Source organism: Pomacea canaliculata, linkage group LG13, assembly GCF_003073045.1.
Source record: "Pomacea canaliculata isolate SZHN2017 linkage group LG13, ASM307304v1, whole genome shotgun sequence".
Classification (NCBI taxonomy): domain Eukaryota; kingdom Metazoa; phylum Mollusca; class Gastropoda; order Architaenioglossa; family Ampullariidae; genus Pomacea; species Pomacea canaliculata.
Window position 1 is genome coordinate 14,242,726 of NC_037602.1, and position 26,002 is coordinate 14,268,727.

Below are 26,002 nucleotides of genomic sequence, written 5' to 3' on the forward strand. Positions count from 1 at the left end.
ACATATATTCATAGGTAGGTGTGTATTATATTTCTAAATATATATACATACAGACATGCAAACATACACAATGCATAAAAGTATATACACATACTTTCGTGCACAAGTATGTACATAAGTTCTAATTGGAAATCTGTCGTGTGTGGTGGTGAGTTCAACTCACTCTTCATCCTCCCTCCACCAGAAGAAGCCAAAGATGGAGGCTGGAGGTGAAGCTCAGACGTTAGCGAGGGTCGGAATAATGGAATATCACACGGGACAGAGCAAGATCCCACACGGTATGAACCGGAGTCTTGGAAATTATCTCCAAACATCGCTGTCGGCGTGTTTCTCATTAATGCGAGGCTTGACGAGAGCTCGAGACATGCTGGAATGCAGCGTGAAGTCATCAGCCAGAGCGAATGGCCGTTCTACACTTTCATTTATTTATTAACACCTCAGCGTCGTGGGCTGCGACATGCTCTTGTTTTTGAGTTCCTTCTTCGTGTCTTCCATCTCACCCTTCTCCCTACCCCTTACCCCGCCTTCTAGTTTTCCTTACGTCAGCTGGGGCTAGTTGCACAACATGTTTCTAAAAATAAAGAAGCAAATTTTAAAACGTTTTTAAAGATGGCTCCTACGCCCTTTGCACGCGATACACAAGCGCATACGAATAATTGTTTTGATGGAAGAAATTCTGGTTGAAATGGTTTTAAAAGGTCTAGAATTTTGTTGTACACTAAGTTTCTATAAAAATGATGATCTAAATAAATTAGGCCTTGGCGTGTATAAATTAAAATTGTGTTATGCAACTGGCCCCAGAGGTGTGCTAAAAATGTTTGCAACAGTTGACAACATTCTCTAAGGACCTTGACCCATCCCATTGTTGTGTTAACCCTTGTCATTGTGACCGTCTTTTTGTGGGCGCCGACTTGATTAACCTGTCGACACCTAATTACCATTTCTCTCCTGTTATCACCACCTTTATCCTCCCGTTGTGCATTGTGATAAAATTAAATGTAAACAATATCTGTGGCAAACGTGATGACAATGGCAGTTAGTGAGTTAAAACATTGTTAAGGACAGATGGCGCGGACAGGATTGCAGAGTGGACACAATAAAAACCGTCGGCAACACTGGGAGGATTGTGCAGATTGTGTGTTTACGTAATACTCTTACCTTTCATCTGGTTCTCGTCTTACAGATTTACAATGTGACTCATTGTGACTCGAAAGCCGTTTGTTAGAAGTATAATGAGAGTGGTCAATCAAGAGCCGTAAAGGAGTCAAAACAGACTTTTGTAATCCTTTCTGGTAAACAAATGGCAGGCAGATGGTCTGGAACCTTAGAAAACCAGCGGACAGAGGACAGTCTCTGAGAGGAAATGTGTTTTAAAAAGACATGAAAAATATTAGACTTCCCTCCCAGATGGTGTGTCCTAGATACATCGACTCACTTATGTCACGAACTTGTATTACTAGACTGCTGGCAGGCGATTTTTTTTTCCAGTTAACTACTAAAACGAGGCAGGTGTGTACAAAGCTTCCGGTTTAGTCACATTCTTTGTTTAGGCTCGCCGAGACACCGGAGAACTTCGCAAGGGGCAAAGCGTTGGTCTCGGCAGACAGACAGCAGTCCACCTATACACATCAATGCTTGTGTTTACTGCCTCTGTGGCTGTAGGATATTTTAAATATTATTTTGCGTTTGAATACGACGGATATGGGTGACTAATGTGTGTGAAAAGTAAACAGTGTAAGGAAATAGCAGTCAAAACAAAAGGTACCTGCATCAAGCAGTAGACCAGTGGGTGTGTTTATTAGACCCGAGGACAGACGTGCGTGGACAACCATCACAACACAGGGGACCTGTGTATCCAGGCATCTGTGCTCGCATCCACTTAGAGATCGACAGGGTTCGGGTTGGTTTTTAGCCGAGACTCAATTGCCACTTACACAACCGCTTGGCGGCAACAACAACCACAATGCACTTCGCAGCCTCGAGTGACATCACCTCACAACCTCGGTCACTGTGATCTACATCGGCTTTCTCCCTACTTTCTCCTCCAAGGTTGACATTTTCAGACTAATTTTCTACATTTTAGCTGGACATAAATATCATACAGAAGCCCTTAGTGTAACATAGAGAACGCGTAAAGACGTTATGAGGTAGGTGTGTTTGAAAGTGTGTACTCTTCTGCTTGTGTGTATTAACTGTACATGTCGGATTATTCCCCTACTCTATAACCTGCTGGTTTCGGCGAGCCCAGATTGTGCCTTAAAAAAATTTTTAAGTGTTTCAGATTCTTAAAATGCTTCGTGAAGCATTTTACAACCCTTGCCACTTAGCCAGCGCGGGATAAGAAATTTAATGATGACAGACTGTAAGTTGTGTTTCAACATTATTTATATTGCTCTTCTCTCCAAGGACCTGGCAGCAGCAGGTTGGCTCCTAGCTACAGCCAACAGCCATCATGCAGTGGGTTTGTCTAGACATGTGGAGAATATTAACCCATGCAGTGAGGACTGTAAATAACCAGACATTAACTGACTGTAATGTCCCGCGCCCCGTTACCAGGGAACTCACCCGAGACAAGTGGAGGGACTGATCCCTTCACAGCCCGACACACGGTCTTGAGGAGAGGACCATCGCCACCCACACTCGTCTGTCGGGACACCTTCGTCAACACCATTCAAGTTGATAAAGCAACAGTTTATTTGTTTACAGTCATAGTGTGCATGGCTAGACTTGTCCGGATAGACAGATAGGTGTTGGGTAGACAGATAAAACCTTTGGTCAAGTAAAATATCCAAGATTGGACTGTTGACGGTCACGTGACCCAGTCCCTAACCTGGTTCTTGTAACATATACACAACTCTTGCCCTCATTTATGTAGCTCTATGCTGTTGTAATGATTTATGTTTATGTAGTTATGTATGGTCAGGATTTATGTATAGTTAGCAACTTCTGGACAATCCTACAGATACCAGCCTACATTTACAAACCATGTTATCAAATGCCTGTTGTCCTTATTTGTGGAGGAGGAGAGAAATACCTGTCCACCTGTGTCATACCTTTGTCGAGATCGACACAAACAAGTTATCACAGATTTTTTTCGTCCCCACCTGCAACAGCATGCTCTTTGTTCAAGAGTGCAGCTGGGGTTCGTCAGTTCCAGCTGCCATGGTGTCCTGTGCAATTATTTAGAGTGATGGAAATTACCTGCCACAGGTAAGAATCCCACAAAAGATATCATTACTGCACAGGTATACTCTGCATTCAGAAGATATCACAAAGGTAGCAGAAGCAATCTTATTCTAAGTTTTTTCCTTTAGTGTGAAGTGTGAGTATCCAATCTTTTAGAAATATATTCTGGACTTGCGGTGCTTTCGCATCAGTGAATGTCGCAGTTAAGCCTCTCGAAAAATTGTTTCCATTACACAGTAAGAAAAAAAAAAGGCTCTAAAAAGAAAGATTCGGAAGAAGGAATACGATAATGGAGTTACAAAACAGATAATTGGGAGAATCAAGCACTTGTCTCGGTAATTAAACCTCAGCACCAAAATAAAGTGTAGCCAGGTGCAAAGTCAGGTGCAAATGTACCTGGAAGTTGGGTTCAAAGTATTAAAAAACCGCGAGACATCCGTTTCTTTGGCTTCCCTCTTCCCGAGGACTCTTCTGTTGCCTGAAGTCTGTGGTCTGTGTCCATGACCAGAATTTAATTCTCGGGACCAGCTTCGGACTGGAACTAATACGCAGTTGCCAAACACCAATCATCGCCATCAGAAGAAGAAGAAACTTCTCCCTGTAGAGATGCAGTTAAATACAATGAAGAAAATTAGTTAAGCAACAGACTGTAGCCTCCTGAATATTTACCAAAAGAATGAGCAGCCATGAGTTCCACAAGGCTTCTCGCGATCCTCCCATGAGCCCCATAGCATGTCCATGCGGAATGATGCTTGGTGGGGCGATCAAACAGATTTACTCAGGGCTGTGCGAACATCTCTGCTCTCCACACGTTGCTTCTGCGCGGGTCGACCCAGGGAGGTCAAAGTTCAGATTAACTTGTGGAAAAAGCAAACAGAGCGGACAAATTTCTTTCTCAACCCTCGTGAGACTTGCGAGGTTCAAGACCCCTCCGACCGTGCAGGAGGACCGCCATGTTCTCGACGATTCTTTGTGTTATTAAGGCGCCTGCCTTGGAGTATTTACTCTGAGGGTCAGGAAAGAGAGAAAGAGAAACCGAGTGATCAAACTGCTGCACAGTCTGTCTCTTACTTTTTTTGGAGTTTGCTACAATGTGAGGTTTTTTAATCAAGATTACTGTGATCACAATTACCTCGACATCTCAGCGCTCAAACTCATATAAATCAATGTGATCACACATCGAAAACACTGGGATCAGACTATCGAGATCACTGTGACCAAATGCATATCAATATTACTGTGGTCAATTTACAACTTTTAAAAAAATATGGTTCAACATCTCGGCTCCGCTCTCAAAATTTTCTCTGTTTTTTTTTTTTCTTTATCCCATTTTTTTTCGCTTTCCTCTTCCAGTTCTCCCAACTGTGTTTGTATTAGTGTGCATTTGTTGAGTGCTCGTAGTCGTGTAATGAGCAGAATAATCGCTGCTGCATTTCTCCTCCCCATCCTTTCCACAGACCCACCCTGACCACGAATGTCTACTGTTTCACAGGCCCACTCCTTGTTCCAACAGTCGGTGGAGGTGGAGACCTGCTCGCTGCCTCCTGTCGCCTCATCATTCTACACGAAGCTGTCAGGTCTCAGGCCATCTTTGGGTTATTCTCAACGTTTATCGAGAAAAACTACTTTTTGCCGATCACCGGGTGGGTCTTAGAAATGGCGGCCAGAGCCACGTGCACCCTCTCGCCGTGTGTCAACATCAGGTCCTCGAGTCTCGGTGTTGCATACTCACAAAATATCTACCCGGCAACATTTCTGGCATTCCAATCATTCACCGGCTTTAATAACCAGGTCTTATCGTTCATCGGGTGCAAGTCTGTCACTGCCCGCAGCTATGAACCGAGGTTTATACAAGCGAGTCTGCTGGCGAGGGTTCTCTTGCAGGGAGGACAGGTGGCGCTGTTGTACGTCCTTATCGTTGTCCACGCAGCAAAAGAAAAAAGTAAACATTTTACAAACCTGTGAAAGTGAGGGTGTATGGGGCTGTGTGGAAGCTATGCATAACGAGCAACAAGAGGAAATACACCTAAGGTCATTTCGGGACTCAGATGAAAGGAATTATCACATACCGCCATCTTGACCTCGTACAGGGTCATGTGAAAGTCTCAGCTCGTAGTTTTATACTGGAGATATTTCTGAAAGCGGTATTTCTAAGCCTTGTCCTGGAAGTGAAATAAATGAACATTTGTAATCTGATAGCTTCACATTGAAAGCATAATCAAATCAGGTAATTTGAGAATCTAATCAGCATAAGCCACAGTTGGAGGAGATAGATGAAGATAATATAGTTTTTAATTAAAGGAAAATGGTCAATCTTGAGAGTGATGCCTCTTTGAAGATTTCTTATTTTTATCTAGAGCAGAACCAAACTGAAATGATTAACGCGCGAGGGCAAGAAAGGAAGGGCTTAATTGACTGTTTCACATTAACCAACCATCTGAAATTATGCGGCGCATTGTGAATTCAGAATTTTGTATAACTTCTAGAGACATATTGTGTATCTAGGCACATCTATAGTCGCCTCGCGACACGTCATGCATCTGGGCCCTGACTGTTGTTCGCGGCAGTGCAGGCATCCTCCTCCTCCTCCTCCTCCTCCTCCTCCTCCTCTTCCTCGTCTTTCTTTCACAAGCTCAGGCAGCAGGCTCCTACAAACACAGACACCAGCCCCCAGCCCCTCCTTGCAGTTCCTCCTCTGCACACCTTTCCGATTCACCGACGCCGGCAATCCGCCTTGATCATCAGGCCGATCCTCTGACTGTGTACACTTCTGTGAAGATGGCGGCAGCAGGTCAAAGGCGTCTGTGCCTCCTGCGCCTCCAGAGACACGCGTGTCCATGGCGACTGATGGCGGCAAAGGTGTAGATGCAGGTGAGATAAGACACGCTGCGCCGCCGACAGGTAGCGACACCGGTTCCTCCTTTGTCTGATGTCTGACAGGCGGAGGCACACCTGGGCCCAGCTTCTTTTTCTGCTTCTTATCCCCGCCATCCCCCGCTTTGATTCCTCCTGACATTCTTTTATTGTGAAGTAAGAATATTTTCATCGCAGTTGCAGCCCTCGAGTCCAGCCCCCGTTCTCTCTTTCTCTCTCCACCTCCAATTTTTCTTTGCCTCTCTCCCTCCTGTCTGTGTGTGTGGTGGGATGTTGTTGTTTACAGGGCTGGCTTCCAATATATAGCCTCATCTGCTGAATCGTCGAAAAACGATTATCGCCTCAGTTTTGATTCTCATTCCCGCTATCTGGATAGGTCAGGGTGGGTGTAGCATTTATGCGTTAACTGGGCGAGGGGAGTGCAATAACTCAGCAGTCTCCACGATTTCACTGCGATTAAAATGTTGTTGTAAGGGGCAATGAAAGAAGTGTGGGTGTGTACCTGCTTGAAGTTATTTTTGTCTTTGTGAGTGTGTGTGTTTGTGTGTGGAGGGGGAGGTGGCTCTAAACTATGCCAGTTTTTATGGTGACTATATTTATCTACAAGCTTTGAAAAGTGTGAAGTTTCATGTACATCGACATTTTAAGAAGTCCTGTCTATTTTTTCCCAGATTTTATTTGTAAAGCTGTCGAGCCGCAGCGAGCGAACTCTCACACCCTTGTTGTAGCCGATGTATTTGAAGTGATAAAAGATGTCATGTCATATCTCTCTTTCTCTCATCTCCTCTCCTCTGTACTGTAAAAGGTGAGTGTAGGTGTATTTATGTAGCAGTCTACACAGACAGTATGTCGCCATTCGCCAGGTCGGTCCGGTGGCGCAGCGGTTAGCGCCTGTCACCAATACAGTGAGGGTTGGCTGTTGGAGTTCATTTCTCGTCTCGGGCACACTGCTCTTTTTATCCATGTGGCATCTGTTTACAGGGCTGGCTGCCTTGCCGTGATATAGTCTTAGTTGCTGGCTCGGTGTAAAACACGAACCTTCCCCTCCCTCGCTCTTTACCATCACAACTTACCTTTCTTCTCTTGGTCATCAGCGGATAACAAACCTTCGTGACTTGCTCTCCTTAAGTAGTTTTACAAATATGTTTTGAGAATTTCCTTAACAATCAGCTTTCAGTCGTAATCCTGCAATAAGATTGGACTGAGTGACCGATGGACATAGCAAAACTTTTTTCTCTCTCTCGTTTGATATACTCATAAGACATTGTACACTTTGTTTAAACTTAATACTAGAAACATCAAGAAACAAAGGGTCATAAAGAACGTGCGATTATATTATTTTATACATTTAAGGATCGAAACGGTCTTGATGGTATAAACTGATTTAAATGTTTAGTTAAATAGTTCTATCTGCACTGTGACCTCCCCTGGCCGGTTGTCGTGTTTGTCGTTATTTTTGACTGTAATATTATCTCCCCTTGTGGAGGGCAACGACCCTGGAATAGATTGATCAGTAAATCCTGTCTTCTCTCTCACAAAGCACTAAACATGTTGATGTGTAGACAGTTGTGTGTAGTGTCGAGTGTTGTGTCATCAGACGCACGTTGCCATGTGAAATATCTTGCCAGACGTGCGGATGGTCTGAGGTTTATGAACGAGGTCAGAGAGCAGGAGGTCAGAGAGCAGGAGGTCAGGTGTAGCAGGTGAGGGCATCTGGCAATACATTATGTCAGTCACTATGTTCCAGATCCCGGCTCCAAACCGCAGGTGAGAAAGTTTGAGACAGAGTGTCTCAGTGAACTCTGGTGACGACATACATTTAGTTGACCTGTCTCGCCACCCAGGGTATCACCGCCTTCCTAGTTGAATTCGTGAAGCTTGATACCCGTCTTTTTTTTTTAACTGGGAATGGCGAACACCTGTACCGACAATACATTCTTCTCTATTTAACGGGGCCTCACGCCAGGCAGACGAGGTGAACACAGTTCAATACTCGATATTAGATTGACAGAAAGTCTTTGTGCTTACCTCACACCCAACTTTTCTTGGCTTACTGACCGCGTTCTACCTACCCCGGGTATCGATCGTCTCAAGTGAATGTCCCCGGAACGTCGACCTTTATAAACTACAAATGTGAATTATCTACCCGTATATGATTGTAACATTTTCTATGAGAACATTGTATGGACTGGTCTATTTGGTTATCTACCCGATTTAATGAAAAGTTGTTTCCACTGATGTTGGTAATAAATAGTTTGTAGAGAGGAAACTTTACACCGGCTTTCACAAGGTAATCTATCCACTTTAAACTAAAACGTGTAAAAACAAAAATTCTTATGGTTTTTTTTAAATTTATTTAGTACCACTGTAGTTGTTTTTTTCTTCAGTCGCATGCTTTTCTTCAACGCTCTTTGTGTCATTAATAACATTCCTCAAATGAAGACATGAGTTTGTGTAAATAACATAAATATAATAAAGGGACTAGTACTATGTTAGTGCTTTTTGTCCATCTAAAGATAATATTCAGAATGACCCTTACTGTCAGTGTTGTATACACCCATGCCTCTCTAAAACATTCCACACATTTATTTCTGTTCCTAAGAAAATACTTTCCCAAACAAGAGGCTGAGCCTTACTCACTGGGTAAAGATATTCGTTAAAGTTAGAAGTGTCAGTAACTAAAAACTGGTCTGTGATTGTATGCCAAAGAAACAAGCTCAAGCTCTCTAGATAATAGACGATGATTGGTGCGTAATGACATGAGAGGACAGCCTACAAAGAAATGTTGACGAGGCCGCTGGTAAAGTTAATAGTTCAGCCTCTGCTTTCTTCTAGTGTTCTATTCTGGCGAAGTGGTCCTCATCATCCCTCCCCTCAATTCCTTCTTCTACCGCGGACTAATAGCATACCTCCTTCACATGTTCACGCCATCATTGCTGTTGTAAGTGATGACAGACTGGGTGTTGCTGTGGGTTGAAGGTCTGTAATGAGTGCAGTTCCTTCTCTTGTCTGTTATTTGAACGACTGTAACCCAGGCAACGGCTGCTCCGATCCGCACATCAGTTCCACTCATAGAACGGATTCAGTAGGTAGAAAGTCTTTCTTATTGTTTGATTTGCTGCATACACTCGTTCATAACATGCTCACATACGTAAGAATACACACATACCTCCACATAGACACACATAATGCATAGTCATGGGGGCTCATGAGGAAAGTTAGGGTGGAGGCATGTGCGATCGCGAGCGTGTTTCTTTGTGTAGGTGTGTATGTGAATGAGTGCGAGTGTTGTTTTGTCGCCATCCACAGTCATACAGTTGTCTCCCATCATCCCCACCACTCTCCCTCCTCCTTCCTCCCCTCCCGGAGTCCGGCTGTGGGCTGAGTGCAAGTGGGGATCACGTGATCACGATGAGTGCAGTCGCCAACTGCCAGCATCCTGTGTGCCTAAAAATAAACACTGTTACAGCTGGCCCGGGTCATGACCACGGAACAGTTCAAACTGGGGGACCACCATTTCCTCCAGCACCAACCAACATGTAGGGTCCCACCCCACTCCCACACACACACACTTCAGGTCACGACCCCAGACCTGCTTCTGCCTCGCGTGTAGGACAGGAAGTGATCTTCATTAAACATGAAGACAATCATCTTGCACGAAGACGGCGCCACCAGTGCTCATTTCTGGTGATTGTTTGGAAAACAAAAATCATTGGGTGTACGGCGTGTAAATGAGCTAATCAACAACAAGTAATTGGCTTAAGTACTTGTTTACACTCACCATTTCAATCGCCGCCCCTACTCACTGCTTCACGTGATACACTAGTGACGTCACCATCACATCAAAACACACTGAGCGAATGTGTTGTATCGAGATTATACACGCGTATAAATATATGTGTGTTTGACGGGGATGAAGACAGACAGGACAGACAACTAAACACTAGAAATACGCCATGACATGTATGCCATGAAACGTTTGACCAACGGAAATACATTGAAATGTTGCGAGCATACAAACAAGCTGCTAGTCTAGTCTGGAACATTCTGAACATCCCTGAATGTGAACAGTTCCGTTGCTATGGTATTTGAGTTCCAAGTTATACCTACTCAAAATGTGTATGTGTTGTGTTAGTAGCTGTACTGTGTGCACTGCCGATGGAGGTGACCAACCTCACGATACTATACAGACTATACTATACTGTTATGTACTGTAGAGCCTAAGTACTATAGTGTTATCTATGTATTGTAGAGCTGTTTACTATAGTGTTTTGTACTATAAAGACGTGTACATAGTGTTATGTACTGTAGAGCCTGAGTACTCTAGTGTTGTGTACTTTGAAGACTTGTACTATATTCACAGTCCTATGACTAGTGCTGTGATCAGTGTTGTGTGTAATTATTACTATCACCAGGTGTTACTGATTTCCTAACTGTGTTTGTGTGTTGTCTCCACAGGTCAGCGATGCTCCACAGGTCTCCACACTGGGTCCTGCTGCTGCTGTTGTCGTCGTCACTGACCGTCCACATCCAAGCACAACACGTAAGTGGGTAAATCAGTGTGTATGTGTGTATGTGTGTGTGTGCGCGTGACGAGGTTGTTTGTCTCTGTGTCTCTGTGTGTGTGCGCACGCGTCACGAGGTTGTGTGTGTACGTGTACGCGAGAACAAGTTTTGAGTGTGGGGTATGTGGACTTCTGCGTTAAAGGACCTCTCTCTCAAACTTTCTGACCTGCAGGTCATGTAACAGAGCCTCGGTCGTCTATAATTGGTCTTGTCGTTGATGAAAACAACTCGACATAAAGCCAGAAAACAAACCACCTTGATAATGACCGCCACCCACACCGACAACGAGAACTCTCGAAAGTCGGGTACATTCTCTCAGGTGTGATCTTGGATCGCCAGTGTTGCCGTGCGGTGCCGTGCAGTCTGGGTGCACGTGTTCTGACGATGTAAATGACTGTTTAACCGCGGTTTGTGCCCCTCAGTGCCCTGTAACCGCGGTTTGGACTGTGACAGAGGACGGTTACTTGACTTTTTTCACAACCTGTCTTAATCATACTTGCAGCCGGTCCTGGCCGACAAAGGAAAGAGCTTAGTTTTCAATTTACTTTTCGCTTTTCTCTCTCTCTCTCTGAGTGATTTAAACTCACGTGGCTGGTTGACTACGACCTCTCCCACCCACCCATCCACACAGCCACCCAACCTCAGCCAGATTGTCTACGTTTTGACAGCAGTTGTTTACAATCTGTCTGGACCTTTCACACCTAGAAACCCTGTGTGACTCTTTTATCCATGACGAGGGATAGGTTACAGGCAATTAACTGCGGGAGTATTATTTATTTTATTGTTTAGTTCTTCTGATGTCGGCCATGTTTGCTGATCGCACTTCTAACGGCAGACATGAAAAAGATCCATGTACCTGATATATTCAGGTCAATGGAAAGAATTTAGGGACATCTAGTGGGAGGAAATGGTAATTATCAAGACAGTGTCCATTGCAGGCTGGTTCGGTCTGATGATCTCGCTGCCAGAACTGATGATCGACTGACCGTAGAATGGAGGTAGAAAACCAAGAGAACGGTTGCATGAGTGATTTATCGAGAGCAAAAGGGGATCGGTCGTCTGTCTTTTTTCTAGAACTTCTGATGTTAACCAAACAAAAACTTTAGTCCGCTGATAACGAGATGCTGATTAAAATAAATAAAGTGTCAGCTCCCTCCCGCAGTGGAGGGCATAAAACATGGAGGACTTCTTGCTCTTCACTCGCAACAGGTTTTTCTCAAGGAGGCTTCACTCTTCTCCAAAAGGTGAGAGTTATTTGCAGAACGATCCTCTCTTCTCCGCGAACCATGGGCCGCAACACTTTGCACTGCTGCAGGGATGCTCTCCCCTCCCTCGCTCACGGTGTGCTGTACGGTTACCTCCCTTGTGTGTCCGACCTCTTCAGCGCGCGAGATCGAAATGCCGCTGCACTTTATAACGACGGTGCACTTGAGCGCTGATTGCAACCCTGCGGTTGGTTTACTTTTAAAATTGCAGGTGGAAACAATAAAGACCAGTGAGCAGAAACGGATGCTATTAAGGTTTCTCTCGGTTAACAGTCCCCGGATGTTAAGACACGTCACCAGCTGAGAACAGAAACATTAAAATTCAGTCTTTCCATAATGGACAACAATTCTCGCTGAATAAATTTCACAAAATGCATTATCTGCTCCACGTGATTTCAAGTGTTTGAAGATGTGCACGTCACATTAGACCGGTTGACATCACTAACGCTGGATGAGATGGTCGTTGTGTCGGAATGAAATTGTCTTACAGACTGTTGTCGTGTAACAGCCATTTTGAAATCCATTGACGTTTGAGACAAAATGCTTACGTGGTCTTTCTCTCTGGGTTCCTGGACCTGTGGGGTCGTCTAGCTGCAGTTTACATTCTTGTTTCAAAGCAGACATTCCTCATATGCACGTCACGGCTTTCATGTATTTATACAAGGGAAAATTATGTAAGTATTTGCCTAAAAATCGCCAAAGAAATAATTATCATATTATACCAGATATATCTAGTCTCAGTTTCCCACCGTCTACTCATTCAACTTCCCTCCCAGGCTCCCCAACTCCCCTCAACGGTTCCACACGCACCACACGTCACACACACACTGGTGTGAAAGGAAGGAGCGTGGAGTGATAAGACATCGCGAGTTCTCTTCCGCGCCAGTCGTGTCTCGAAGTCGTATTCTGTTAATGCCGTTGTTTTAATGCCCGGTCTCATGTTCCATTCCCCTATCATTCCCTTGTGACGTTTCAGTGTTTTGTCAGTGACGTTTCAATATATTGTCAATGACGTTTCAGTATTTTTGTCTGTGACGTTCAGGAGATGTCCCGTTCCCTTATTTGTGACTTTCCTTCCGTTTCGTGCAGTACAATTCATTGTTTGTCTGTGACGCTCCTTCTCTTGTCGGTGACGTTCCTGTGACGCTCTCCTCCTTTTGTCTGTGACGATCCTGTCTTTCCTGTGACGTCGTGAGCCTCGTTACGGTCATGGCTGGCCCTGCGTTGTCAGCCGCACGATCTGACTTGTCTTGCGGTGTTCTGTTCTGGTTGAAACCCAGCCACATCACTGGCGTCGCCGGCGGTATCTTATCCACCCGTCACTTGCCTCTCCGGCACACCCTACACAGGCGCAAGTCGCGTACGTAAGAGATAAGGCGAGAAGATTTACATTTCTTTGTTCCTTTTTCCTTTTTCTTAAGTTCCTCTCTCTCTCTCAGCCTTACTCTGTTTCCTCAATCAAATCTCGCTTTCGATGCAAGAAATGCGAAAAGCAAATGTTTCTGTTATTTCATTCTGAGACTACAAGAATAGTTCAGGTAAAATGAAAAATTAGTGTTTCTTTGGAGAAATTATTCTCATTCACCTTTTAAAAGAAACTTGCTATAAAAGATACATTAGGCTGCACAGCTTGCATTTGCTGCTGGAGTCTAACTACACCGCTCCCGCCATCACCTCTAATAGGATGCTAGTGCATCAGTCACCATCAAGATGGTGCGGAAGTTCAAAAGGTACTTCCTTTTTTCGAGGTCAGCTATTTTTCCTCCCTCATGGCTATCGTTGCTAGGGGTCTTTTAGGTTTGCATCACCCATCGCATCGTCGCAACAAGGCTTGACGAAGGATATTGTGCAGGAAGACGATAAGATAAGGTCTGGCGATAGATAACAGACGACAGCCACGATGCACCGTGTACCTGGGCGGCCGTGAGAGGGAGAGAAGAGCGGAGGGAATGCCTTCTACCCGCCGCCACCTGACATCTTCACCTCCTCCCGCTCTTGGATCTGGCGACTCGATGGTGGTGAAGAGGTGCGAGTAATCGGCCTCTCGTGTTTTCTCGCGCGCGCGCCGTTAATGTGGCGCAGGTGGGAAAGTGCGTTTTTATGTCTGGGATATTTTTGTATGGCCTCCACCTGATCTACCTGTGCCACTGGGACAGATTCCAGGAGCATTCTAGAACACCGCTGGTAGAGTTGATAAGGGGAGAGAGGGATGATGCCAGAACTACCCCCAGGATAGATAGAACCACTTTCACAAGCTAAATGTAGACTCGTGACATTTCGATTATGGAATATGGAGGAAACCAAGCACACGTGACACACTCAAGCACATTTCCACATAAACATATATACATACACAAACATCTTAATATGTTGATATACACAAAAATATGTCACCAAACATTCACAACGGGACATGCGAAGTTTCATTGCCCACAGACAAAATCGAGGTTTAAAAATAAAAACGAACATGTAAATTTGGCGAGAAAATGAATTAATGGAGAAAACTGAACGGGTGGGTGAAGAACGTGAACGAGCGTAGAGTGAGAGAGAAGAAAGATGAAAAAAGGAAGAAAGGGGGTTTTTCATATGAGACACTAGACCAGAAAGGGGATGACAGTCTGGTCGCTCGGAGGATTGGATTGCCGCGGCTGACAAGTCTGTAGTTGCCTCCCGGGAAGCTGAGTGTCAAAGAACGAATGTCGGACTGCAAGTGTTCTGGTTCTCACCACCACCAGTGCACGAGCACCACGATCATCAGGGTCTGCCTTCAGCAAGCGTGTTCACCCATGTACGCCACGCGCGACAGGCGGGGTCTGTGCTGCATCTGCTGCACGTCAAGCGCCCCCAGGCCAGGGCTTGGTGCATCTTACCAGCCTCCCGTTACTCCCCCGACTGTGAGCCGCACATGAACCACATTCTGTTCTTGCCTTCCGGTCGTAGTGGAGTGAGAGACGTCTGACTTACAGTGTCACCCCACCACCACCACCACCACCCGTCCTTCCTGTCACCCCGGGAGCTATTTATGCCTCCTCCCCACTACTACCATCCAACCTTCCTCCCAGACAATTCTGGGTCTCGCTGGCACATGAGACGTGAAACGAAGCTTCTCCACCCCATCCCCCATCCTACTCCGCTACCCTACCTCCTCTCCGGGACCCACGTGGGGTGGCTGAGGTGCGTTTGTCTGGCAATGGCCCCCACCGCCTACCCCCGGGGTGTAGGTTTCAGTGAAGCGACAATCTGTCCGGCAATGAAACTCGCCCGACCATCAAAATGTGAGGGTGTCACCGGGGCTGCCGTGCACGACGGTGTCGTGTGGACGGTGCACCCGCCTTTTGTGTGCGGGGAGGAACAAAGCCTTGAATGGAATCACGAGCAGAACGGAGCAGGTACCGACACCGCCACCTCTCGCTCCCCGCTCGCGTGCGCACAAGGGGAGGCGACCGCAGGGTAAGGGGGAGATAAAAAAAAAAAACTTTCAGCGCATTTTTGCTTCGTTGCCGTATTCTTTGGCGTTGATTGGTCATAGAATCTTTTCTATAGGACAGCAGGGTGAATAAAATGCAAGAAGCCAACGGGGTAATGATGACACTGCAGTGTGAAGAAGGATTCTTCTCAAGCAGTTCTGTCCCCTCAGAAAAAGTAGCAAGACTGTTAAAGATCTGGTGGGGTGCAATTTGTTTCGACTGAGTTAAGCTCAGTGCAAGATGTTGAACCTTATCATATCCTCTCCTCCCCAACACACACACTCTTTCTGTTTTCAAGATGATGTCTATAAACATTCCCAGGCATAGAACAAAGTCAAACCTGTGACATCTTGTTTATTTATTGATATGTCTTATTTATATATAGTCCCAGCGGTCCTATTGACTGTAGCATCGATAATATAAACGAATCCATCTACAATCCGTTGACATATTTTTTATCCATGGGGATGTTAGAAGATGCGAATCTCGAGAACGGAAATTTGGGGAAACAGTCTCTCATCACTAATCTTTACAAACCTTTTTTTTTTTTGCCATTAGGAAAAAGCATCCCACTAGGCCTTTAACAACGGCAAAAAAAAAAAAGAAAGGAAAATGTTACCTTGTTAAATGAACCCCTGAAGCAATGAATGAATAAAGGACACTAGACGGGGATAGAAGAAATGATTAAAAGTATATCTGTTATGAAAGGTCTTCACGGTGTGAGTGCTACTTCTGCTTACGAACCTGCGACGATGGGATATATAGAGTAGGGAGCAGAGCAAAGAATTTCTCGGCAGGAATCCGCACAGTGCCATACAGAGAAACTGTGAGATCACAGAAATCGCCATTCAGACTTTATACTTGCACTTAGGACAACATTGCACATATCTGGAACGAAAGAAAAGAGAGCAAGAGAGAGAGAGAAAAAAATAGAAACATCATTGCAATTGCAAGATGGGTGGAGCAGCAGGTTAAGAAGCTTGTTAGCTCAGACAACAGTTTACACATCTGTTATCGTCTGTCTGTCGTCGTCGACACACATCATAACATCACCTCACAGACCTCCACTCAAGTCCATACTTGATGATGAGTGAACAACATCTGTTCACATGGAATTCCACAAGCGCTCAGAGTGCTCACCTCAGTCTGGGATGCATCCTTCAAGTGCTGCCCCTCCCTTCATTCGTGTTCAGATCAGAGTTAGTGAACGTGAACACGAATGATGTAAGTTTGTAGGTGTTGAGCTCAGCAGCTTTACTTCATGTTTATTGTTGTAGAGGGCAAAAGAATTTTATTTTTGACAACGACCTCCGTGGTACTCAGTGTCCTGTTGACGTAACCGCCGTGCTCGAGTTCTTGTTCCCTCCTTGCTTCCCAAACAATGGACTAGAATTTCCGCGGCAAATCTGTCAAGAAATTCGACCTGCAGTGTCGTCTACTGTTAGCGGCAGGTCAAAGGGGCCGAGAGTGTCACGTGTGCCTTCCAGGGGCCCGTAATAACGAAGCAGGGGTAGAGATCCTTAGGTGGACTGGACGGTCGCGAGGTCCTGTGGCTGGAAACAGATGCAGATCGTGGGGATGGGTTGATAATTCCTGGGTTTTGAGCACGCTCCACAAGCTATATATGGCTGAAGACGACTTGTTGGTGTTACAAGTATAAAACAGAGGTAATGCGAACCCCAGGGATACATATGTACCCCTGCGTCATTACCACGGCCCCAGAACAGCGCCTTGTTCAGCCCCACCTCTCTCATTACTCCTCCTTCCTTAACAACACAACACCGATGCCGTGAGAAAAAACTCAAGGATATTTTTATATCTCTTTCTCCTTCTCTAGTCCCATTCCTCTTCTCTCTGTCCCTATCCACGGTCTTGTATTTTGGTTACGTCGGCTGTACGTTGGCTGTACGTTGGCTGTACGTCGGCTGGCTACGTCAGTTGTTGACAGGATTTGGACGTGAAATGGCGACTGGCTGGTGACTGAATGGATAAACCTAAAATCCACCAAACCGATAACATCCACGCCAAAGACCATAAAAATTAAGAAACCCTGCGGGGGAAGAAAACATCTGAAATCTTGTTTCCTTTGCTGTTTCCATGACCTTTTGTTTGTCTGTGTGTTCAGGTGCGCGTGTGCTTGTGTGCGCCGTGAATACCTGTCTAACTACTGTGTATCAACAGGTCACCCAGCGCTAGACAAACAGCTCCTCACTCAATATCACTGTTTATTTGTTGAGTGCTTGACCTTCGACCTTCATAGGTGCATGCTATGTGAGAACATCTCCCTTCTCTTGACTGCCAAAGTCTTTGACTGGAATCTCAGGCTCCGACAGACTGGACTGACCTGTACACAGCCACCAGGGCGACTTTAGTAGATTCTCGGGTATCTGCAGTCAGTACCTGTGCGAGAACCACGTTAGCTCTGCTTATAAATCGGTTTTATTGAAACACCTGTACAGGTAGAATACAGTAGAGTACAGGTAGAGTAGGTGTAACTCATTGCGCCGCACGTGTGCGTTCTTATGTGTGTGTGTTTTCTTTTGAAGGTGAGTGTGTGTAGTGTGTATGTAAAAAACCTGTTCATGTTTATCTGTCGACCTGTACGTGTGTGTGTGTCTGTAGCGACAGGCGTGCGAGGTGGAATCAGTTCACTGAGTTTGAATGCTGTCCTTGGCTGGAGGCGCATGCGTGCAAGCGGCTTTACTTGTCACATTAAGGTTGCGATGCGTCAGACAAATCATAACTGCCTCTCCACTTACAATGGTGGCTCTGCTTGGCGGGGTCATGTCACGACCTCTGGCGTCAGGAATTTCCTGTCATTACTCCAGTACCCTCCTGGAATGCGTTAGGTCCACTTTACCTAATGAGCTTCTTTGTAACCCTCCCCTCCCTCACCCCACCCCTTAGAAAATATACTCGGAGAATGATAGTTATGGCGTGAAGGGGAAGAGGTGGCGGAAGGATATGAAGAGAATTAGTGCACTGCGAAGCTAGGTTGACAGATGGATTAATGTGTGAATAGGTGTAAAAGTCATTCTGGCCCCTTGCACGCGCGGACACACACACAAACACACAAAATCTTTTCAATTAACATCATCATTAGTATTATTACGCAGAACCTTTTCTTTCAGTAAATAATCGCAGTAATAGTTGTTTTGAACCACGCCTGTCGTTGACAAAGAAGCTTAATGTTAATAAGTAGACATTTTTTAATAAAGTAGTCCTTGCAGCTGTAATCATAAATCCACACACGATACCACGAGAATATAAACAGATATAGAAATATCAGAAGGACGAACACGGACTCGCAGACCACAAAAGGCGGGATGCACAATTAAGAAAGTCGATGTCACGAGGCTGTGAAAACATCAAATAGAGAAAAAAAAAACGGACTAGAAACGGATTAGGCTTAGAGTTTGGGTAAGGATTGGGTTAATCTATGGATATTTTTTTTCTGGTGTTATTGTGTATGTCATGGCATTCATCTTAGTTGATGTCAGTGTGTAGGAGTGCTACTCACAATATTTCAAGTACTGGCGCACGCCAGAAAAAGGAATGAACTTAACCGAACTCACCTGTACCAACCGAACTGAACACTGAATGTGAGGCCGGCGACCTTTGCACGTGAGGTCAGCTGGCGGCAGAACATTAACTAAACAGAAAATGTTATTTGAATGCTGTGTATGTGTTGTAATTTCCTGGCGAGAGAGGCAGGAGCCATAAGAAAAGGAAAGAGAAAGAAAAGCATAAAATGGCAGGCAGTGTCTGAGGACCGGTGTTTTCTCTCTCAATCAACGTCAACATCGTTTCCTCAGGGCGACTGTTGGAGGTTTTCCGTTGGGCCCCGACACCTGGTGGCGCTTCCGTCTGCAAATGGTCCACCCGGGGTTGCGCGCAGGCTGGAGGCGCCAAGTGTAACGGGACTTGACAAGGACAAGGTGTGAAAGCCAAACGGATCCCGTTTGCTGCAGCTGATGTTTGTTTGTTGTGGCGTGCCGAGACATTGCACACGAGTTTATGTCTCCCTTCCTTCTCTCTCTCCCTCACACCTCCCCTGTTTATCGGCCAGGTCGCACAGGTTAGATTGATCCTGAACCCGTTTGCTGTTCGGTTAAGAGTTTTCAATTAACTTTCACTCGATCTTTGTGTGTGTGTACGCGCGCCGCAGACGTTCTTCTTTCGTTCCTTTCTTTACTTGCTTTTGTTCGACTGTTGTGTTTGTGCTGCACCCTGTGACTGGCGGTGATTCACCACATGAAGAGCTCTTCCATTCATGAAGATACGGAATGTCGTCAAGTGGAGATGTTCACCACTTTATTTTTTCTTCTTCTCATTCACACTTTCTTCCTTTTATACTTATGTTTATGTTTTCTTCTTTTCTTTTTTTTTTCGTCTTTTTTCCTCGCTAATTTCTTCTTTCTTTCAACACGTAGATATTAAAAAAAATTGACGTCATTGAGGTGCCTAAAGCCAGTGTGTGACGTGTGTAAGTAGTTTTTACTGTTAAAACCTCTTTTGCTTTTCGCACATCGAATTTTCTTTTTCTATAAAATGTTTTGCCTTTTCATGCAAGAGGGCTAAACACACCCACAGGGCTTAGAAAGTTAACTGTTTTTATTTTCACTGAGAGAGGAGCGAGTGATGAAGAGTAAATAAGCATGGAGATGAAATCATGAATCAAATTACCTGTTGCCGAATCCCTGCTGCTAACCCGCCAGGCTGCGTGAATCTCGCTCGACCTCAGCAACGCTTGTGACGCAAACATGCAGGTGGACTTCCTTCTTTATTTTTATTTATTTTTTGTCTTACTCTCACTGCTGTCCTCACCTGTGTAGATGATTATCGACACTCTAAAAATAAGCAGGAAATGGAGCATCAGGACAAATAGCGCAGTTCAGATATTTTTTGAAAGTTCTGGGGAGGAAGTGGAGGAGGATGCTCGGCGGTTCATCGAGAAAATGAAACAGTTGCGTGTCGGGGGTCAAAGGGCACCATCTATCACGATTACGTTGCGGCTGCGATGGTAGCGTTCAGCTGTGAGTTTAAACAGACCGAGCAGACACGAGAGGTGACACTGATGCAACGCAGCCACCAGAGGGAATGTCGGGAACTTCACGACGTCAGTCTCTGGTGTAGTATGAGAAAAAAAACGGTTTTTCCCCAAAGTAAGGCTGATTAACTGTACACACCACGTGATCCGTTTGTTACAACCAAATGTTAGTTCTTTTGTCGATATTTATAAAAAACTTTACTGATTCACATCTAGCATTATTTTTCGAATATAGTTAAATTTTTTATTGAAAGAAACTGAATGTAGTCTTAACTTCTTTTTTAACAGAACAAATGTTGACAAACATTAGAACCAAGTGTAAAAAATTTCGCAGGCTTAATCAAGCTTGTCTACATTTGTCTACATTTGTCCATTTAAGAATGGCTTCTACCTGGAGTAGATGAATGTTAATGACACATTGGTACCTTTGTAGAAACTAGCAATAAACAAACATGTTTCAAAAGTACCCGCCCTCCATTTTTTTCTCACCCTGATTTATTCTTCCCTTGAAGTGTGTCTGTCAGCCTAGCATGCATCAACAAAAGCGGCCCGTGGCGACAAAAATAATTTACTGTCGCATAAAAGTTATCAATAATAGCGTGAAAGTAAGGTCTGGGGTTTCATCCACACCCGTCGGGTACTAACGTTCCCCTGCGAGCTCACGACGCACGCCGGCGCGTGATGAATTACGTCACAGCAGGCACAGGCGCCACCTCAGTTGTTTGTCAAGTCCCTCGTCTTCCCCTCCCGTAACTTACGCACTGACCTCACCGCCCTCCACAGCGCCAGCTCGGGGCGTTAGATACTGTGAACCACTCTCGCTGTACGTCACCACCGAGACAGAGCGTCACCTGCAGTCATCGCCATTTTCCCGCCATCTTTCTTTGAATGGAGCTGCATCGTTTACGTTGGGTCTCTTGTGGAGTTGTTACTTTTACATCTCTCTTCTATCTTTCTCTCTCAATTTTTCTTTCTTCCGCTTTCTCTCCCCTGCCCACTCCCTCCAGTCCTTTATCATCCCGCCGCTTCATTTTCTCAAAGTTAAAAATTTTAGTGACATAAGTAATTATTATAGACATTAATACCTGTAAAAAGTAGTATCATCTGCAGTCTTGACGGTTTCAATATGTGTTCGGAGCCCGTTGCTGTAACATTAAGTCGGTTTGACAAGAAGGCTGTCATTATGACTTTTTCCTTCATTGACATCTAAAATGAACTCCAAAAACACTGTTATCTGGCACAAACAATTGTTGAAAGAGTGAAATAAAAAAGGAGTCCCGATGAAAGCCGAAGTCTCACCCTCATCTTCCTGGAGCCAGGATACAGATATTACAGATGACTAGAAGAACGATGATCCACAAAAATACATTAGCAATAAACTTATGTTTTAAAATACTGCTTGCCTTGATATATTAACTTTCATTTTCTTTCTCTTCTTTGTTTTCTCTATCTCTTGCTTGTTTGTTCGTTTGCTCGCTCCACCAGATTCCAGAATAGCAAAGTCACTTAGAAATTCACTTCACACACGCCCCGAAAAGTACTGAAGTCACCATTAACAAGCAAAGTGCTTTCTTCTCGGCCAAGTCTGGGTGAGTGAGCTGTGTTTAGACTACACCAACATCGCCGCTGACCTCCACTTATCGGGGTCAGCACTTTGCCACGCAAGGCCACGTCTCCGGCACCACGCCTCGGTCACGTGACTCGTTGGTTGAGAAAACATTTGCTGGCTGGCATTTTCTGTGGAAGGTACTGTGAAATAACAGAAGGTCTTTCTGCCGCCAGAGTGATCTTTTGTTTGAAGCCCCATGTACCAGCCCCACGAATACTTAGTGTCTTCGTTTCCGGTGCCAGACTTACAGGCGCCAGTGATATCCATGGCCGTTCATCGTTGTTGACAACGTCTTTTGTCGTCACGAGTTTCATCGTCCATATTTTGTCTCTGATGAGGCTCTTCATTTCTTTTTGCTGCCTAAAGGATTCCTCTGACTCGTCTTTCTTCAGACTTTGCAAAGGACTGTCGTGTTTTTGCTTTTGAATTTTTGGCTTTGTTTGTTCGTTTTTGTTTTGTTTTTGTTGTTTTGTTGGGGTTTTTTTGTTTGTTTGGTTTTTTTCTTTTTGTTTGATTTATTAATGCTGTTGTTATGTATTTATGCTTTAGTCTTTTGTTGTTTGATTTAGTTGAATTAGTTTTCTCTGTCAAACGAATAACCAGACTCTTGTAACATTAATTGTGCAGGTTAATAAGATGTTCACTCGGTAGTTTCCTAAAGGATGTTTAACAGACTGAGTACTGTTCACTCTGGTAGTCTTACGCCGAATGTACATACCAAAGGGTCGCCAAAAATTATATATATATATCAAGGTATGGTGAAATCAAGGAGTCAAGGACCATGCGTTCAAAAGTATTTCTCCCTCCCGTTACTATGGTTGCACCTCTTCATGGCTCCGCATCTGTGTGTATTCACTTAAGGGTGGTGATGGAGTGAGAGAAGTTAGTGAAATGAAAGATACAATATAAACATAATTATTAAAATGATTCCATTCAATGTCTGTTGACAGCAAGACGGCGGTCGGTGGGGTCCGTGGACGACGTGGTCTACCTGCAGTCGCACGTGTGGCGCCGGCCTGGCCTACAGGATACGACACTGTCATGCACTCGGCAAGTAGGTGCAAGCTATCTCCTACCTCGTCGCTGTCCTCCATTCCTTGTGAGGACGGAGGGCATTGTCTAGAATCTGTGGCTCTGTATGAACTCTAGAAGCCGTAGGCCTCTATGGTTTGTTTATTTATAGGCTGAAATTGTCTGTCATTATGTTTTGTATGTATCTTGGCCGACCTGAGGGTTCCAGGCGCCCAGCACGACGGGGACACCCTAGTTTGGTAGGGTTGTGTACCAATTGTGAACCAATTCACTTCCCAATTGGCATGTAACAGCCCCTCAATATATACAAAACAATAAAATAACAATATAAAAAGGTGTCCGATTCAGGTCATTGCCAGAATTCGTTACCTTAGATAGGTACACAAAGGTCAAGTAGGTGTGTCGCTGTAACATTTTGCCTCAGTGAAGATCATCATGGAGGAGGTGACATGTACACCTGTGCTCATTTCGTCCACGTTAAAGGATTTCATCTCCTTCTGTCGCCTACCTTGTAGTCCACTTGAGCTGATCAATCGTCTTTGTTTGCCTTCTGTCTATCTAGCTTCTCCAGTGCAATGCCAGCATGCCAAGGACAAGACAGACAGTACCAGATCTGTAGGCAGCAGGTGAGTGGTTACCTGTGCAAACTGTTGCAAGGCTTTGTGCAAGGAATCAGACATGTGTGAGCAATGTATTCTAGTACTGACAAACAGCAATTTTTAGCTTTTTTTTCCATCCACAAGACACACTGTTTTAAATGACAAGACGAGAAATAATCAGAGGTCCACAACTTTTTGCCTTTACCTCCTTACCTCCCTTGACAAAGTCAAGTAGTTGTTAATCCCATTTACCTCCCTTGATAGACTTTACTATACTGGGTGAACAAGGGGAGTTTAATAGTCACATCCCAGGCAAGGCTTCGAACCAGGACTTTCTGGCTCAGATATGAGGCCACCAACCACTAGGTTCTCAAGTTATTCAGATATCTGACATAGTCTTACGAGAAGTAAATAGATATGACAACCTAGGTTAAGGTAAACAGTTGAATAGTTTCACGTCTAGTCCTCTGACTGTTTGCTACACAATCCTTCATTAATTTGTGCTTTCATATAAATGATTGTGTGCGTGCGCATGCATATGTATGTGATGTGCTTGTTTGTGCGCGTGTGTGTGTGTGCTGGTCGCTCAGGAATGCCCAGGTGGTGAGCAGGATTACAGATCCGTGGAATGCCAGAAACACAATGACCGGTACTACGGTGGACATCGCTACGAGTGGGAAGCCTTTATCAACCGTGAGTTATCTGTCCTTGTGTCTAACGATGATATGTGCTCCTCAAAACTCATTACCTTTGACTCCCCGCTGCCGGCACACTTTTTACAACCTCACCTATTATTAGAATTCGTTACAGAAAAACAAGAAAACAAGAGTTATTACAGTTTATCTCAAAGTCATCGTCAGTTATCAGGCTGAGTGAGGAACAATCTCGATGTCGCTGAGAGAAAAAACAGTAAAGGGAGACCACATACATCAAGTCCATAGCGAAGCAGGCTCCATTGCCTGGGAACGTGGAACTTGTTGTTTAGTCCGCGATAAGCATCAACAGTTAAAGGGAAGCAACTCCTCTTGTGGGTCGGTACCAGGCGCGCAGCTGGACTGTTGGCGCGTCGGGTGGTTTGAACATGATTTGGATAGTTCTTTGTTTTTGTTTGTTTATTTGCTTTGTTATATTTTGTCTGACACCGCCATACACCTGAGTGGTTTGTGTGGCAGCCTACGCCCGGTGTGAGCTGGCCTGCAAGGCGCGCCACCACCGCTACTACGCCCGCTTCCAGAAGGAGGTGCAGGACGGCACCAGGTGCAAAGTGGACGCAGAGGCCTACTGCATCGATGGCGAGTGTCTGGTAAGTGCTCCTTCATAGCCTACATCCGTCTCCTACATCATCATCATCGTCAAGAGTGAGCTTGGCCGACACCACGTGACCAGTGTGCTTAGGTAGCAGCAGCTTTCTTTCTGTCGTTGAACGTCACCAACCGCGCGACTTGCAGTTCAATCACCATCGACCTTTAGTGTCGTCTAGTGCTGTCTACTACTGTCTCTCCGTTGTCGTCTAGTGCTGTCATTCCCCTGCTCGCCTTATCTATCTTCCTTCCGTCCCCTTCCCCCTCGTCCGACCCACCTCACTCTCAAAACCTAATTTTCAAATTGACCGCAGCAAAGTCAGCGACAGCGACAACTATCGCCTGGCTCCGGACATCGGCACGCACCTGTCGACCTGACCTCAGGTCTAATCCAGCGACATGGAAACACAACAGGGGCTGCGAGCAACAACATCAATTAATCACCGACAAAGAGCGGACATCAGCAGGCCGCCGCTCTCCAGACGACAAGCGCCAGCAGCGCCACAGTGCGGCGAGATAAGTCAATCTTTGACAGGTGCGCTGATTGACTCCCTACCTGAGCCGCCAGTCTATAGGCCAAGTGGCGGTGGTGGAGATCTGTTTTTTTCCTCACCGACCTGAACGATGATGTGCATATCGTCGTTGATATCGTCATTGCCTGCTGCTTTCGTCGATTCCTAACCCAGCCCTTACTCAAAGCTTCTCGATGTCGTGGCGGTGGTATAGTTTCAGAGGTCACCAGATCTGAATGAAGTCGCCCAGCTCGGTAGAATTTATTTTTAAGTCGCGAGCCGTCTGCCGTAGTAATTAAAAAAAAATATGGTGATCGTGGTGTAAGGAAGGTGTTGGCATGCCGTCGGACAAGGCCTGACACCTGTGATTATTTTTTATTTGTCACAGAAACCTCTTTACCTCCGAGACAAGGAAGGGTGTAGTATGAAGTTCATAAAAGTGCCAGATACCTAGCGCTGGCTCTAGTGACACCTCAATGACCGCCTCGTGTTCCCTCTCCCATCTCAACAGCACATACCACCACCACCACCACCACCACCA

General features: G+C 45.1%; 1 protein-coding gene across 2 annotated transcripts in view; it reads left to right on the forward strand.

Moving 5' to 3' along the window:
• LOC112554071 (thrombospondin type-1 domain-containing protein 4-like) overlaps positions 1-26,002 on the forward strand; it is a 102,664-nt gene that overhangs the window by 40,303 nt on the left and 36,359 nt on the right. For both annotated transcript variants that reach the window (XM_025221661.1, XM_025221660.1), the window contains exons 2-6: positions 10,519-10,603; positions 22,968-23,071; positions 23,612-23,675; positions 24,239-24,341; positions 24,821-24,951. In XM_025221661.1, coding sequence (XP_025077446.1) covers positions 10,526-10,603; positions 22,968-23,071; positions 23,612-23,675; positions 24,239-24,341; positions 24,821-24,951 — 480 coding nt within the window. In that variant the 5' untranslated portion in view covers positions 10,519-10,525. The remainder of the gene's footprint in view (positions 1-10,518; positions 10,604-22,967; positions 23,072-23,611; positions 23,676-24,238; positions 24,342-24,820; positions 24,952-26,002) is intronic.